Source organism: Synchiropus splendidus, chromosome 4 (assembly GCF_027744825.2).
Source record: "Synchiropus splendidus isolate RoL2022-P1 chromosome 4, RoL_Sspl_1.0, whole genome shotgun sequence".
Classification (NCBI taxonomy): Eukaryota; Metazoa; Chordata; class Actinopteri; order Syngnathiformes; family Callionymidae; genus Synchiropus; species Synchiropus splendidus.
The window spans coordinates 28,059,247-28,075,562 of record NC_071337.1 but is presented as its reverse complement, the minus strand read 5'-3'; the positions used below and the strand labels follow the sequence as shown (position 1 = coordinate 28,075,562).

Sequence of the window (16,316 nt, the reverse complement as noted above, 5' to 3'; positions counted from 1 at the left end):
TGCTTCTATGTGTGTAATACTCCTCCACCGGGACTGAAGACGCTGGAAGCAGACAGCCCTGCAGGCAGTAATGGCTAGGACCAGCTCAGCCTTCTGACACGGCAGTCCCTCCTACATCCGTCACCTTTGACTGGAGCTCCAGTGGCACGCGCAGGCACGTTTATTTCCTCCCAGGCATCGTGGGCTGCGTTCACTGACCACCATTTGTTCATTGTTAAAGGGCAATGAAGCAGTCTAAAAAAAGATATCTCTGAGTGATTTACATTCTAATAAAAAAAAAAAAAAAAAAAAAAAAAAATTATATATATATATATATATTAATAGCTCAAAGAAAGAGGCATTATGATGAGACTCAATGTATTGTGCTTAATTTCTGTTTTTTAATGACATAATTTTATTTCTTTATATTATTATTATTATTATTTATTAATTTATAAATGAATGTATTCACTTATTAAATGATATTTCAACTGTTGTGTCATATCAAAAATCTAGATTAATTTGAAATTAATTTGTGCCGTCCTATTGGTCACTGGCATTTACTGTATTCTCACATAAAGATTTTCAGCATCGGTGTGTCATTTTATTCACTGAATCATCAAAATATAAACATGATGGTTGCCTCTCATGTTCATTAATATCTGCTGAGCTACAGTATTCAGTGCCAACGTGGGATTACTGTATTAAAATGTTCCATTGGTCAGAATCTTTTGGCATCTCACTAGTGTGCTGTTCGCTTTTTGTTTGTCAATGTAGCCGCATCGCTGGTGAAGGCATCTTCCCATGATGTCCACCATTGTCCATGATTGTGTGTTGTCTCACCAAGAATCTATGAACTCTGCACCAGTCTGGGTGGGAGGAGTCAACACTTCATGAGTGCATGCACATGTTTTCCTTAATTGCTTCATGGATCGATGCTCGTCCTGGCTTCAGTCAGCAATAATGATCTGATTCTGGATGATCGATCATCAGCTCTGTGCTCCGCTGAGAGACGAATGAAAACGTACGCAGACGAAAAACCACCAGCGGGTTACGTTAAGCTATCGTCTTCTTGTTTACTCTACGGTGATGCCTAGCTACAGTTGTTTGCTCTAAAGCAGCATTGTGTGGAAACAACTGATCCGCACATAATAACTTCTCCAGACTTTGATGAAGCCTGCTGAAATTTGGGTCGGCTCCAGCAGCATGCTGGGAAACACTTCCAGGGCAGACAAAGACCATCAATTACTGCTGCTGCAGTTCTTGTGTGCCTCGCGTATGTTCAGAGTGACACCGCCTTGTCGAAGTGAGGAATGTTTTAAACATCAAGTCAGTTACAGATTCATACGGTGGCCCAGAGGGGCAAATGGCAATCAGCAAAGAAAAGCATGAGCACAAAACTAAAAGCGCAATTACATGAATTAAAGTGTAATTACTGAAAGAAAATAACAATTACAATTAGGAATCACAACTACAAAAATGGAATCACATTTTCCGAAGCACACTTACAAAAACGAAAGCTCAATTACAAAACGTAATTGCATTTCACAGAATGGAAGTGTGATTCCAAAAAATGAGAGTGCACCCACAAAAACACCACAACAAAAACAGAAGCATGACCACAAAAGCCAGTAACCATCACCACAATAAAACTACCAAGAGACATCATACAGCCATCAACAAGTGGAGGTTCTGGATGACAATAAAGTCATGGAGTCACCGGACCCAGGACACAGTGGAGAGACGACGTCTGAAGACAAAACTGGGATTAAAAGGCAAAAGTTATTTATCATTGAGGTTTCATTGGAGGGCATTAAAATGCTGTCTCTGTAAATCTGCCTTTGTATTCATATGTCTCAGAATTATTATGATTGATGATCAGTGATTTGAGTGAATGTTTATATATTTCAATTCTCTGAGACATTACAGATAAGTTACAGACATTTCAAATGTTACTTGACATATTATATTACTGTTTTGTAACCATTATATCACTTAACTTCTTGAGTGATGCACTGTATACACTGGATTTGACTTTGATGATTTAATATTTAATAATATATATACATATTTACCATTTCCGTGATATTTTCAAGAGACATTTGGGAGAACTGGAGTGAAGACCCCAAACTCATGTGATGTCATTCATGTTCAATATTTCACTCACTAATCAATGTCACCCTCTGAATATGAAAAATAAACACCGTTGAAGCCTTTAAATATTCTGATTGTCACTGTGTAGATCTGAGGTGTTGAATGAAAACTCCCTCCATTCTTCACGGTGCTTTATGAAAACATTTCTGCTGTCTGGCCACTCACCCCTCTCTCTCTCCTCCTCAATATTTCATGCCAAGAGTGAATCTATTCTTGGCAGTGACCGTGTCCTGCTACCGCTCCACTGTCAGCACATCATATTTTACTACACAACGGTGGTGTAATTCATGCTGCATTCCTCATAAACAAGTTTATCTTCGCTTAGTGTTACTGATTTTCAATTGGGTCTCCGGTAGCCCCTCTGGCCTGACAGACATGAGTGACACAGTACATGACGCAGAGTGTGCTTGCTCACTGCTTCGAGAAGATTTCTGGAACAGCTGACTACATTTTGGTGGATTTGCCTTGTAGGAAATGAAATGTTGTGATGGCTGATGAAGATTCATAAAGCATTGTCCTCATTTGAATTCCCAGTCGAGGGTGCTCTTCCCTACAAGCTTGCACTTTCAACCACCAGCTTAATGAAATCCCAAGAGCGCCCCCTTCTGAGCTCAGAAACTGAGGCTTCATGAAGCTTTGTGGTAACAATAGAAACAAAGACAGAGGTTTCATTAATTTGGAGATTAACAGCTCAACATTTGACAATGATAATATTTTATCTACGATACTGCAACAGAAGATAAGCTAGAGAGGTGGTGGTATGTCGTAGAAAGGAGAGGAATCAAGGTTAGCCGCAGCAAGACAGAACACGAGTGCGAATGAGAGAGATGCAAGTGGACAGGTGAAGTTACAGGAGGCAGAGATAAAGAAGGTGGAGGATTTTAAGTACTTAGGCTCAACTGTCCAGTGCAATGGAGAGTGTGAGAAAGAGGTGAAGAAGCGGGTGGAATAATTGGAGAAAAGTGTCAGGTGTGATGTGTGGCAAAAGGGTGTCGGCAAGGGTGAAAGGGAAAGTGTACAAAATGGTGGTGAGGCCAGCAATGTTGTATGGTTTGGAAACAGACAGTAGGCAGAGCTGGAGGTAGCAGAGATGAAGATGCTGAGGTTCACTCTGGGAGTGAGCAGGATGGATAGGATCAGGAAGCAGTAGATCAGAGGGACAGCACATGTCAGGTGTTTAGGAGACAAAGTCAGAGAGGCCAGATTGAGATGGTTTGGACATGTACAGAGGAGAGAGAGCCAGTACATTGGTAGGAAGATGTTGAGGTTGGAACTGCCCGACAGAAGGTGGAGAGTCAGGCTAAAGAGGAGATTTATGGAGGTGGTGAAGGAGGACATGAGGTTTGTAGGTTTGAGAGAAGAGGAAGCAGAGGGCAGGGTGAGATGGAGGAGGATGATCCACTGTGGCCACCCCTGAAGGGAGAAGCTGAAAGGAAAAGAAGTATCTACGACAATGCAACAGCATCATAGCATCAGTAAATGTCACTCCTTTATTAACCATCTTTAATAAACCTCCTGGTGTTTTTTTTTTTTTTTGATACACATACTTATTTACACTCCATTTTCCCCAGTGTTTCTATATCTTGCTCCATTTTCGCTGACTAGAACGGCAATAAATAACCCCTCTGTGATTTCCCCACGTTGTCACCCGCTGCAGACAAATGCAGATGCACAGGAATGAAAGTTCCAATGAGGCGGGTTTGGTGTGCTGACACCAAGCTGCGTGGTGAGGTTGGCAGATCGGATTCATTTTTCCAGGCGGCTACACACTGACGGTCTATTTGTCTACCAGCTCAGAGGGGCGCTGCAGCTGTCGGTCAGACGCTTGTTATTTATTCAAAGTTTGGCATTTTGCTTGATTAACTGATGAATCCAGTGAAGTGCTGTTTGCAGACACAGTCGCCGGACGCTGGACTCAGTCACAGCCATGCGTGTGAAATCAAGGGCAAGAATCTGTGAGGCAGGACTGGAAAAAGAAAAAATACTTAAAAGTGCTTACTCCAGAAGTGAAGCCAGGAGATCGATATCAGCTGGACGAGGACGTATGGAGGTATTGAGGGTAATTGATTATGACAAATGATCTGAATAATAAACAAGCAGCTTCTGCTCATGAATTAATCACCGACAGAGTCAAGGTAAAAAGCCAACCTGAGACTCACTAGAGAGTGCTGGAGGAAATCAGCATACACAAACACGCCTCACATGGTGCGAGTGGAAAGAGCAAATGCCTTCAATAACTTATGACGCTGGGAAGCCTCACTGTACACTCGCTCACAATCACTTCATCATAAATATGCATTTGTGCTCTGCACCCAGTCCTGGAAACATATTAAATGTCACTCTCTATTTGAACACATTCTCTCGGGCCTGGTGTGTCAGCGGCACACGCCACAGCAGACCATCGTTCCACACAGAAATATAGAAGTGTCTTTCTGCTGTCCAGCACTTTCTTCCAAAGACAAATGGAAGCGTGAGTGAACGTATACAGATGTGGGACAGAGTCGAGGTGTGGGGGGTGGTACTTTCATCCTGCACTGTACTCCTGTCGCCACGGCAACATGCCTGGAGGGCACTCCAGAGAACCGCCATCACAAAAAAAAAAAAAAAAAAAACAGATCACAAATAAATGAGAGCGAAATGGAGTAAACTCTGGTGATGACGAGGGAGCAGCTGTCCACCTCAGAGCGCCTCAAAACTCTGTATGGTTCCTACCAAGATTACTCTCACCAGTAATCTGTTTACTCCAAGATTCGTAATTTCCTCCAGACTATGAATATTACCACGGCCAGTACTAACATGCACACACTGACTCTAGCTCTGACCTTGACTGCTGCCTCTACTCCTCCTTTTACTCTTCCTCCTCTCATTGTTTTAATGCTACTCAAATATTACTACAACAATGAATAGTACTGCTACTACTTGAGCTCAGACTTTCACCACGACTCAGACTTACGACACAACTATCAATACTAATATATAATTATTACTACCAAAACTACAACATCCCTCCAATTCCTACTAGTACTGCAACTTTCACTACCATAACTCCTACCACTACTCTTCATGTTTCTACTACTGCTTTGACTATTACTAGTCCGGTTGACCAGATTCAAACCCTTGCTGAGTGACGACCCGGATAACTGAGCACTCTCACAAACACTACTGCTTCCATTTCTACTGTAACTGCCACCACTCTCTACTACTATTAATCCAGCTACAGCTACCACTGACTGTATGCTATATACTGACTATGTACTATATATCTACCACTATTCCTACCACACCGCCACTCCTACGATTAGTACAACAGCCAATACCCCAATGACCTTTTCACTGACTAATATCATCACTCCTATATCTAAAAACACAACAGGTGATCTTACTACATCTGTTCCGGTTGCAACTTGTACTTTGACTGTAACCTCTACCATTGTTACTCATAATTCTATTATAAAAATGGTCAACCTGTTACTACTTCTGCTACTACCATGATCAGCTGTACTACTGATGCTACAATTCCTACAACTCCTACTACCAGCACTACTTTTACTATTTGTACCATTTTAACTGCTCACTCCCTCTCTAGTGAATGGTACTTATACTGTAATAATGTATCTTATTTTCATAGAAATTGTTGAATTTTTCAGCCCCATAAAATCGGATTAATCATCAGTATCTGCTGTTTCAAAAGTATTACTTTGGTCCAGATAGAAAATGTGTAGCACAAGAGGTTCCCAAAGTGAAGTTCCATTCATTGACGTTTTAGTGCCACAACCTCTATAGACACTGAATTACAACTCTGACTTGTGCAACTACTACAACTACTGCGATTACTTAACCATCATTACTACCAACAATCCTGATAATACTATTACTATCACTGGTGCAACTGCCACTACATACTACATACAAACAACTTTCGTGCGCTGTACTGCAAATAGTAGTTTCACGACTACAATCACTGTTTGTACACATCTAGTACTGCGACTTGAACAACAATAGCTTATTTCTACCATGTCCTCTCCTTCAGCTAAGCCTGTGAATAGCACTACGGCGTCATGTAACGGTACGTAACAGACCTGCTGACGCGGCAGAGAGGATGATTCACGCCACAGTTACTGTGAGCATATTCTGCCAGAAACAGTTAAATGAGATGTGTGGCAGGATGAGTTCATCAAGCCGAGGCTAATGCTTAACATTTGGAATGAGGCGAGCTGTTAATGTTGCCTGCTGCCGACAGGCAAGATTGAGCGGTAAAGCTACCACTGGTCAAATTAAGCAGGTTAATTGAAGTCCTCATATTTTCACACACGCTCCCTCCCGTCTCATACACACACACACGTTTAATTACACCTAAGTTATTGCTACAAGTGCAATGGAGTTATTACACTGCCTTATTTCCTTAGAATGAGCTGGCATGCGTTTCTCAGCACAAGTGGCTCTGGAATTAGATTATTTTTTTCCCGATGTGTGGCTGCACAGAGCCAGAGCTCAGTGGCAGAGCAGACAAAGGAAACACACCTACTTCTGAATCATTAATGTGCATCCAGGCTCGGAGCAGAGTCACAGCAACACTGACAGCTGACAGATTACACTGAAGGAGGGAGATGAATAAATGAATGGAGGACATTACACATGTAAATTGCTCCTGTTCTGGACTTGAGGGGTCACTGAGTGGTTTGTTGAGATTAGGAATGATTTAAATCACATTTTCTGTCGCCGCTGCCGAAACATTGAAGGTGTCACTGAGATTTCAGACAAAGGAAAGTAGAAGTGGGATGTGAAGGAGTGGAAGAGGAAAAGTAGCTGTAGCTGAAGGTCTCACCAAGTTAAATGAATTACTCACGTGAGATTAGTTTTGCTCTGCCAAACCCTGGAGGGTAAAATTGATTCCTGTAAATCTGTTCTGAGGAAGGTATAAACACACGTAAGCCGACAAACAGGGCTGCAGGGTTTCTATTAGACAGAACTGGGTTTTAATTGAATAAGTGTGGGGCAGAGGTGTGCGGTAGATACTGATCGATCTCAAAGCTTCAGCGGAACACTAGTCATGGGGACACTCACAGTCGTACATATGCATACAGAGATGATGTTGCTCAGTCGACCTGAAGGTGGAAGTGTCAGTGGCGAGGAGAGTGAGGGCCTTTTTACATCAACGGCTGACCCCACGACCTGACCTCTGATGGAGGGGGGCGGATAACTCTCTTTAAAAAATACATCAACTTATTGCCACTCTTGAATATGACATTGAAATGTTTTGATCTCAAAGATTGCTCTCTGAATTTGCAATCAAAAAGAGAAACAGTGGTCCCTCGATTGTCACAAGTCAGTTCCTGACACATTTCACACATATTACAAACACCTTCTTAATGCTATAAAAATCCTTGTAGTAGTGTAACAGTCCTCTCCCAGATCTGTCTCTCTTGTGCATAAGCAGCATCGCTTTGAACAATAAGGCAACAACATGCATTTTTTGGTCCAAAAAACGTTTAATGACAAAACAAAACAAAAAAGCTTTTGAGGGGTAGCAGTACCCAAGACTTACTAATTTCGTGAACAATCACTTGCTCACTCATTATGAAGCAACGTTGTTGTTTTTACCTTGTCTTTTCTTCCTTTTTAATTGTATGTTTTTAATTGTATGTTTTAATGAATGGTCTTCTAAGAATGTTGGACTGAAATGTTGTTTCCGCCATATGTATAAAAAGCACAATCCCTATCCCAAATATTTATGTTCACCAGTGTATACATACATGGCTAAACCTGCCATTGAGCACAAGGATAGTTTGCGGTCAGCTAAAGCTAAAATGTGCTAAAGATGACTGGAATGACAATAAAATACTTCCACTTGGAAGTAAACATTGCAAGGTGGGGAAAAACTTACTACAAGCTTTGCGCAACATTACTCTGACACATTAGTCACAGTTGCAATAATGGTAACAGCAGTGACAGGAGTTATTTGCTGTCCACAAACAAGGGTTTGTTTTGTCATTATTATTATTATTATTATTATTATTGTTATCAAAAACTGCTGAGAGACAGAGACACAATATGAGCCCTGTCAGGTACAAATATATTTAACACACCTTCACTGTTACAAAAAAAAAAAATCTGTATCAAAAATGTTATATTTATTACCAATTATATTTTCCAATTTTACCATAAAGACTGCATTAATCGACAGGGGAAGAATGATCTGCTAATCTATGATTATTATTATATGGCCTTTATTAACTTCAACAATATTGACTGTGGGTATTAGTAGTAGTAGTAGTAGTAGTAGTAATAGTAGTGGTAATAGTAGTAGTAGTAGTAGTGGTAGTTGTAGTGATACTAGCAGTAGTCGTATCTAAGATTTTTACATTCTCTTAAGCATAGTTCTGAATGCTCTTATTGTCTGTTAATAAAAAGTAGTAGTCATATAGTTATATTAGTAATTACGGAGTCCCTCTTCTCCCAAATAGCAAAAAGAAACACTCGCCAAAGTCTTGCAAATGGAGCCTGGTGTCTCGTGCAATAGGCAAAGAACCCAAACCATTGAACCAAAAGATTCCACGATATATCGGGAAGATTCTTTAGGAATCGTATTCCTTAAGAAGCAGTTTTATGATGTGAAACCTTTGTATGGAGGCATTTGGCCGACATTCGTGTATTTAAAGTTAGCGAGTAACAAAGAAAGTAACATCTAAAATAGTGAATTCATGTTCATATTGTTTCCAACCTGATTGATTGACACCTGCAGCCTGAGAGAAAGGGGCGGGGCCTGAGCTGAGGGCGGGCTCCAAGTGCGGCTGCTCTGATGCTGCCGGAGCAGATGCTGCGGGTGGACCGAGCTGCGGTGGTCCGGACGGCCGAGGGAGACGCTGTGCGCTGGTGGTCTTCAGCGAGTGACTGAAAGTGACCGAGATGCTCGGCAGAGTGTCGTCACGATGTGGTGAGAGTTGAGCGAGCAAGCAGGAGTCCAGCGGTCCTTGTCAGAGCGAGTGAGGACTTTCAAAGCTTCTGCTCGGTTCCGGGATGTTGTGAACCCCTCTGGACTGGAGGTTCGGCAGGAAGAGCGGACGGCAGAGGGGAGCACCGCAGGGATTATGGCTCTCCCCGCGTTTTCTTTCAGCCTCATCACACTGGTGTTTACAAACCTGCACCTGAGCAGAGCCAACGACCGGCATGCGGTGTACTGGAACAGCTCCAACCTGCTGTGAGTATCAACGTGAGCGTCGCTCCTCGTACACAAGTTTCATTGATCACAGCAGAGTCCAGCAGCACGCGTGGCACTGCCTGCGTGAGTGCGCGCATCAAGGATGATCTTTCAAAAATATCTGATAGAAATTGAAGAAGATAAAAATTCGTTTTATCCGGATACAACGTGAACGTGCTTTTGAGTTTATTTTTGTGTCTTGCGTGAGCCTGACATGAATGAAAAGTGGGGATGGATGTGTCGACAGGATTTCCTCTGTACATTTTTTTGGAAACTGCCATCCAAATAAAAACACAACAAATGAGATACAGTGCAAAACACATCACTGCTGTCGGTGACTGAGCTGCTCATGCAGGCAGACAAGGCTGGATAGTTTGGGACGTCGGTGTTGGTTCTATGACTTGTTTTGCCTGCTGCAGTCAAGTGATGGAGCTGTACTGCTCAAACACATAGTTGATTTCCGCCTCTTCCTCTGGCCAGTCTTCATCATACTGTAAATGTTGTCCAGAACAACCATCCCTCAATGTGTGTGGTTATTTACCTGGCTTGTGTGCTGATGATGTTCTGACCTGCCTTTCCCTCGTGCTCCGCAGATCCATAATTCATGGCTGCATGAGTGTAAATCTGCATGGGTTGTATAAATAATTCCCCTCTGCTGCTCCCTTTGTCTGTAATGTATGCGCTCGCGCATCCTCTCACCTGGCTCCGACAGTCAGGTACCTCAGGAAAGCTTCCCAGGTGTCTCTACCTGCGAGCTGTGGGGCCCGGATCGATGCAGCTTCCGCTGCTGCCTTTGTCTTCTCATTAGCTGAGAGTGGATCTCACATTCTTTTATCTCTTCTCCTCACACAGCCCTTTTACAGTCGGCACCCGAGCTTTGCCTCTGTCCATTTGTATTCACCTCAGCCTCCGTCTTCTATCTTACCTACTGTTTCTTCCTTCCATATTTCTGCTGTGCCTCACTTGTCTCTCGCAATTCTTCCTGCTCCTGCATTCATTAACCCTTTAGCTGGCTCTTTCCTCATCTACTTCCCCAGTGTGGCTCCATCCACTTAGCTGTATGGGTCAATTCTGTATGTGTAAAGACCCCAAAAGAGTTCTTATTTTTCCCTCAATTTCAATTCCGTTCTCACCCCGCCCCTAAACCATAACCCCGCCCCTAGCCCCACCCCCTCCTGACACACCATGTCAACGACTGACAACTTGCTTTGTAAGAAACAAAGCTGTAAACATCCATCTATATCAAAATAACTTGATAACAGATAACAAGCATAGGAGTCAAATAACAAACATTAACAGACATGAACTCAGTAACTGTTGCCATAGTAACGCTTTAAAATGCAATGGGCAATTGTTTTACTTGGCTGACCCTGATCAATTAAAAAAAAATATATATATATATATATATTTTTTTTTTTATAATGATTCTTTCCCTTACTTCAAGCCATCGTGTGTACAGCCTTGTGTCTACATCTTTTTTCATATATTTAGGCAAGATAAGCATGTATCAGCTGTGATGGTTTTCTAAACTTTCACAACAACAACATTCATTCATTTAAACAATACATATATAAAGCCTTGTCGCTTGATTCAATAAATAGAACTACTCAAAGCTATTTTGCTCTCATTCTGAATGGGCTGTGTGTTGATCCGCTTGCCGCTGGGATGCAGGTGGCGCCAAATATTCCTCCGATTAGAAACCACTGAGTTACTTTTGTGAACGATTGTTGAAAGTTTAGAACTTATCTGCGGTTTCCTCCTGTCATCAGCGTCAGACATCCCATCAAAAGCAGAATGCTTCCAAAATACAGTTGAGAAAGGTTGGAGAATCTGCTAATCTGCGGGCGGAAACACAGTTAAATGTAAACCAGTGAGATGACACGACGAATTGGGCATTATATAGGCACTCATAATACATTTGGGCGTCCTGCTGAGGAAACAGGGCGTCCGGTTTTGGGTGCTGTAGCTCAACTCCTAATTGAAGGAGTCAGTTCTTTCTGCACGTGTGTACGTCACATACACATACAGTATTCTAGATCTGTGACTGCAGTCCCGGTGACAGGACACAGGAGGGTTATTAAACAGAGACTCACTGGCGTTCAAGTGCTGTGAATTGCTTAGATTTTCGAGTGTCATAATCAGTGTCAGTCACATCTATCAGTTTTAATTAGTCTTCCACAAGGCGCTGCGCCATACGAGATCATGTTCTCTGCTTGAAGGCTCAGTGTAGGTATTCATTAACTGGGAGTTTAAAGTGACGTTTAGTAAAATGACTGAGCTAGTCCGGATGTAGACACAAACTGAAAAATACAACAGTTGGTTGCAATTCAATCATATTGTGATGCAAGGACTCCAAATTTTGCAATGTTAACGGTTCGAATACTTTGAAATGACTGCTGATATGATGCAAAATATCAGTTGAAATATCAGCAACACAGTTAGCACAGCATGCCACCTTTGCCTGTGAATAGGGTAAGTGTGGCTAATAACATGTCGCCAATGCAGCACGTTCAGGTTTGGGAGAAGCTATAACATAATAATATAATTTATATTTTGTGGTTATTTCGTGAGTGTGGTCATTGCTCTTGTGTTGCAATTCTGTTCTATTGTGTTCTTTTCTGTAGCGGTAAATCTAAAGTAATAATAATAAAATAATAAAATAAATATCATATTCATATCTTTAGATTTGCCTGAGTTTAACGGTGAAGTGGAATGGTGTGAACATCCTTTGTGGCCTTTAGAACATTCTTCCTTAAGAGGCAGAGTTCTTCTTAACTGCCCCTGAGGGAGTACTGACTAGGGCTGCGCGATATACAGAAAAACTGACATAGTGATTTATTGTTCGTTGTGATATTTAATGTAACATTAAGACAAACTAACCAGAATTTTCACCAGATAACTTAAGCAGTGAGAACAGTTGGAAAGTATTAGGCTAATTCTCAGTTGATTCTAAGTAGATCTCAAACAAGTCACAAATTGGCAAGTAGATAAAAATGACTGTGAATATGAAAAGTTGAAGTGTGATTCAGTTACCAGCGAGAATGCTGGTTGATTGAGTTCCCATTCTGCAACTTTGGACTTTCAATAAACGCTGTTTTTATTATTATTTAGTTCTCGTTTCATGCAACAGAGCAGGTGTTCTGGCTATTTACGCGATGTATTATTGATTAAACTTCAGACTATGACTGATCTACTGTGCGACTGAAACAACAGCTTCCTGGGAGCAGATTGTTTTTGAGTTGAAAGTTACCGCATCTGTGATCCTGTATTTCTGAGTGGTTGGACTTTTAATCATTGTAGCAAAGGCATCCTGGATTATCATCAGTTCCTTAATGTGTATTTGCGTCGTCATATTGCACTGTGTCGGTGACTCGCGTGACCAAAAACATGGCTCACATATACCTCGGGTAGTGGCAGAAACAGCGAAGCACGGAAGCACGGATCACTAGGTGATCCAAAATGGTTCCGTATGGTTCCAGAGTTCTTTTCCCGCTCGTCCCTCACCTGCAGCCTGAGTCGAGGGGGGATGAGCTGCCTGAGGGCTGACTGCACAGTGGCTTGCAATGACAAACCACTGCGGAGAAAAGAGATTTCTCAGTGATACTTAAATTAAGTTAAATAAACATTGAAAAGTCTGAAAAATTCAGGAAGATATGGCACTGTGATGTCACCATTACACGGCGCACATCGCAATGGCAGTGTTTTAAGCGGTTGTCGTGCAGCTCTACTACTGACATCACTACTTGTTGACAAAAACAGTGCTAATCGCTAATTGTAGTGTGAAATCTCAGCGTAGGGGGTTATAATCCCAGAGTATGGGGCTCTGGAGCTAAAACGTTCGGGAGAACCCTGCTGGTCTGTCAAAACCTGGGCAGTATATCGAAGTTGCGATCGACCATGTCTCAAAGGTTTCTCTTGAAGTGTCATTTAGCAATATACAGGATGTCTATCTGGTTGATGTGAGCGAAGTTTTTTTTGTCTCTTTCACTCGTGAGATTAAATAGTGCCTTAAAGACATGATGTTCCGCTCGTGAATCGCAAACACTGGATTTTGTGTTGTGGAGCTTATGTGTCTCATCACTCCACATTAACAAGGTGGAACTTGTGTTGTGTGTGTTAAAGGATCGAACAACAACGCAGCAGAGAGGTCAGATGTTTTTCATAGAATTGCTGTCACAGGTGAGAGACAAACGATAGCCTTGACGGGACATCTGGCATTGGGTGCCCAGCTAACCAGCGAGGCCAAACACCTAATGGGAGGAGCAGGCAAGGCTCGTGTGGTGCTCTGCTGCTCCCACACGCTCTCAAGATGTTCCACATCTTCCCTCCATAATTGGCAGATGGTCTCGGATGCGCCATAATTTAATGGCCTGCGTGTGTGTTTTCTCCTGCCTCAGTCATCATTAGGAGGGACATCTGTAATGAGTTGGCGAGGAGCACTGCTGTGAGCGGGAGCAACACTTTGTAACGGAAGCTGGGGTTGGAGAAACTTTGTGTGGTGTAATCAAAGCACATCAGAGCGACTTTTCTTTGGGTTACGATAACGCTTCAAAGAGTCTTCGGCACAGGCAAACCTCCAGTTAACAGCCTGAAATGGCTGCGCTAAAGAAGTGAAACAGCGCAACATCAATGGCGACGACTCCTCGACAATCCCCCCATGACTTTCAATACCCTAGACACGCCGCGGAATTCTAGCTGAGCGCGATCATAGACAGGCACTTTCCCTGCCTCGCACAAACAGCCCGGCTTCCAAGTTATCGCGTTAGCAGCTGTGCTGCTACCATCTGCGCAGAGTTCTGTGAGCAAGGGCGAAAACATGAGGCCTCGGGCCTGAGCGACTGTAAAGGCCTCTAGTTTCATAGGTTCATTATTCTCTCTACTTCTCTCCTGAGTTCAATAACGGAAGGAGGGATGGAGCTGCATCAGTGAACAAGCGCGGCCTTCAGCTGGTCCACCATGCGTGTCCAAAGAATGATGGAAAATGGCCAAGAGCCTGCTGCCTGTAAAAGTTTACTGCCGATCAGTATTCCACTCTTAACCTCTGAGGACTTGTGTGGTACTGTGAACTGGGTCATTTTAGCATTATTGTAGAGGTTTATGATACACCAACAGAGAAGAGTTTATTCAGGCAATGTAAAAATTGGATTGTTTTTCCTTGATCCTCAACCTGCCCCACTTCCAGATCTATTATTTCATGCTCGCTTCAGGTCTTTTATTCATATAAAGATGAACCACTTACGGCGATAAATGGCTTATTAAGGGTTTGCCTCTTTAAAGCTGGCGTCATGGGCTTCTCAAATGTTCCACCAAGAAATTCAGACTTCAATGGGTTGCCATCTGCCATTATTGGTAGTCTGAACTCAACTGCTAGTGTCAGTTGACAACATTATACCAATGCTCGATGAGAACCTGCCGCGATAATTGCAATTGCAGCTGGGTGTTAGCAGAAATAACATTTGTTTAGGAAGAAGTTCAATTAAAAATATGTATTTCTTTAAACAGTAGTCTTCTGGATCAGAAGAATACGGCAACAGTCATCAGGCTTTTCGCTAAGATTTTGAAAGCCATGTGTCTACAGTAGGGATGGGCGATAAATTATCCTACATGATATACCGCCACACTTTCCACATTGACAATTCTGCGCCTCACGATAAATTCGAAAAAAAAACGCAACTCACTCGCACATGCACTAATGCTACAACCCGGCATCAGTTCTAAATCAATAAATTCTATAATGGTAAGTATTACTAAATCTTCTATAGGGCAATGTAAAACAAACATTTTAAGAGAGAGAATTGTGAAAGGGTTTTTCACCACATGTGACAAAGCACTGACAGCTACTGTATAATGAGTTGGAGAAACGAATATGACTAAGTGATCATTTATTCAGATTATTTCGAATTCCTTCAATAGCATCTAGGAAATGTGTCCAGACTGGTTCGTAGTTAAAGTCAACTGTTAAGAGACATGAGATACAGCAGACAGACGGCTCAATTTAACCCCTAAATAAAACTGGCAGAGCAGTCTGTCAGACACAAGCGGCTCCTACCAGAGACATGACACATTGAATTTCTCATCTCTACACTTAGTTAACTATTATATTTAAACATAAACAAATAATGACGCTGGAGACAAACTCCACTAATAAGTTTTATCATAAAACAGTTTTCAAGAGAGACTGTAGTGTGTTCAACACATGGAATAGAGTGAAAATTGATTTATCGTGACAATGGTTATCGCAGAAATTACAACATTTATCCCCATAACTTTTTTTGTCCATATCGCCCATCCCTAATCTCCAGTTTTGTTCAAGAACCCACTTGAATTTAGATGCGTGCTGTGCAATGAACTTCACCGGTCCACAGAGCAGTTTGCTGCACAGCACCGGGGAGCGGGACGTTGAGGGGGATAGCGGGCTTCGTGCAAAAAAAAAAAAAAATACTCCTCAAGTTATGGGTTAGTTTTGCAAACGATTATTCAAAGTGTGGAAGTTATCTGCAAATTTCCTCCTGTCAGACATCCCAGGGCGCTTCCATGCCGAGTGTTGCGAATCCAATCTGAATAAGCACATTGAGGTAGAATGAATTCATTCTTATTCAGGTATAGGCATCGTGTCAATGCAATGTCTTACATATGCGGTATTTTGGCTCTGAACAATGTTAGTTGAACAAAGACTCATAAAGACATGGCAGTGATACTGATATGTGTTGTGGGGGAGAATTCTATTCTTAAATTCATTGATTGGAAATAAAGCTTTTGCAACATTTATCGTGCTTATATTCAACGCTGGAGAACCAGGGCTTATGAGCCCTGGATGCATGTTCTGCTGCACATAAAAGCAAGATTTTGTTTAGACTTTTTCTTAAACATGTAAATAAGCACATATTTTCGTGTTTGTGATTCAAGATCTTACTGGACAAGGAGGCTGCTGCCTCTCCTTTATAATGCAGTGAAATATTCTCAGTCTCAAGTATTTTATAAAAGA

The 16,316-nt window shown here is 42.0% G+C and overlaps 1 protein-coding gene across 1 annotated transcript in view; it reads left to right on the top strand.

Moving 5' to 3' along the window:
• Nucleotides 1–8,981: 8,981 nt before the first annotated feature.
• The window catches only part of efna3a (ephrin-A3a), a 95,954-nt gene continuing 88,619 nt past the window's right edge, over nt 8,982–16,316 (top strand). Inside the window, exon 1 of the mRNA XM_053862176.1 lies at nt 8,982–9,331. Within this exon, the coding sequence (XP_053718151.1) occupies nt 9,222–9,331 (110 nt within the window). The 5' untranslated portion in view covers nt 8,982–9,221. The remainder of the gene's footprint in view (nt 9,332–16,316) is intronic.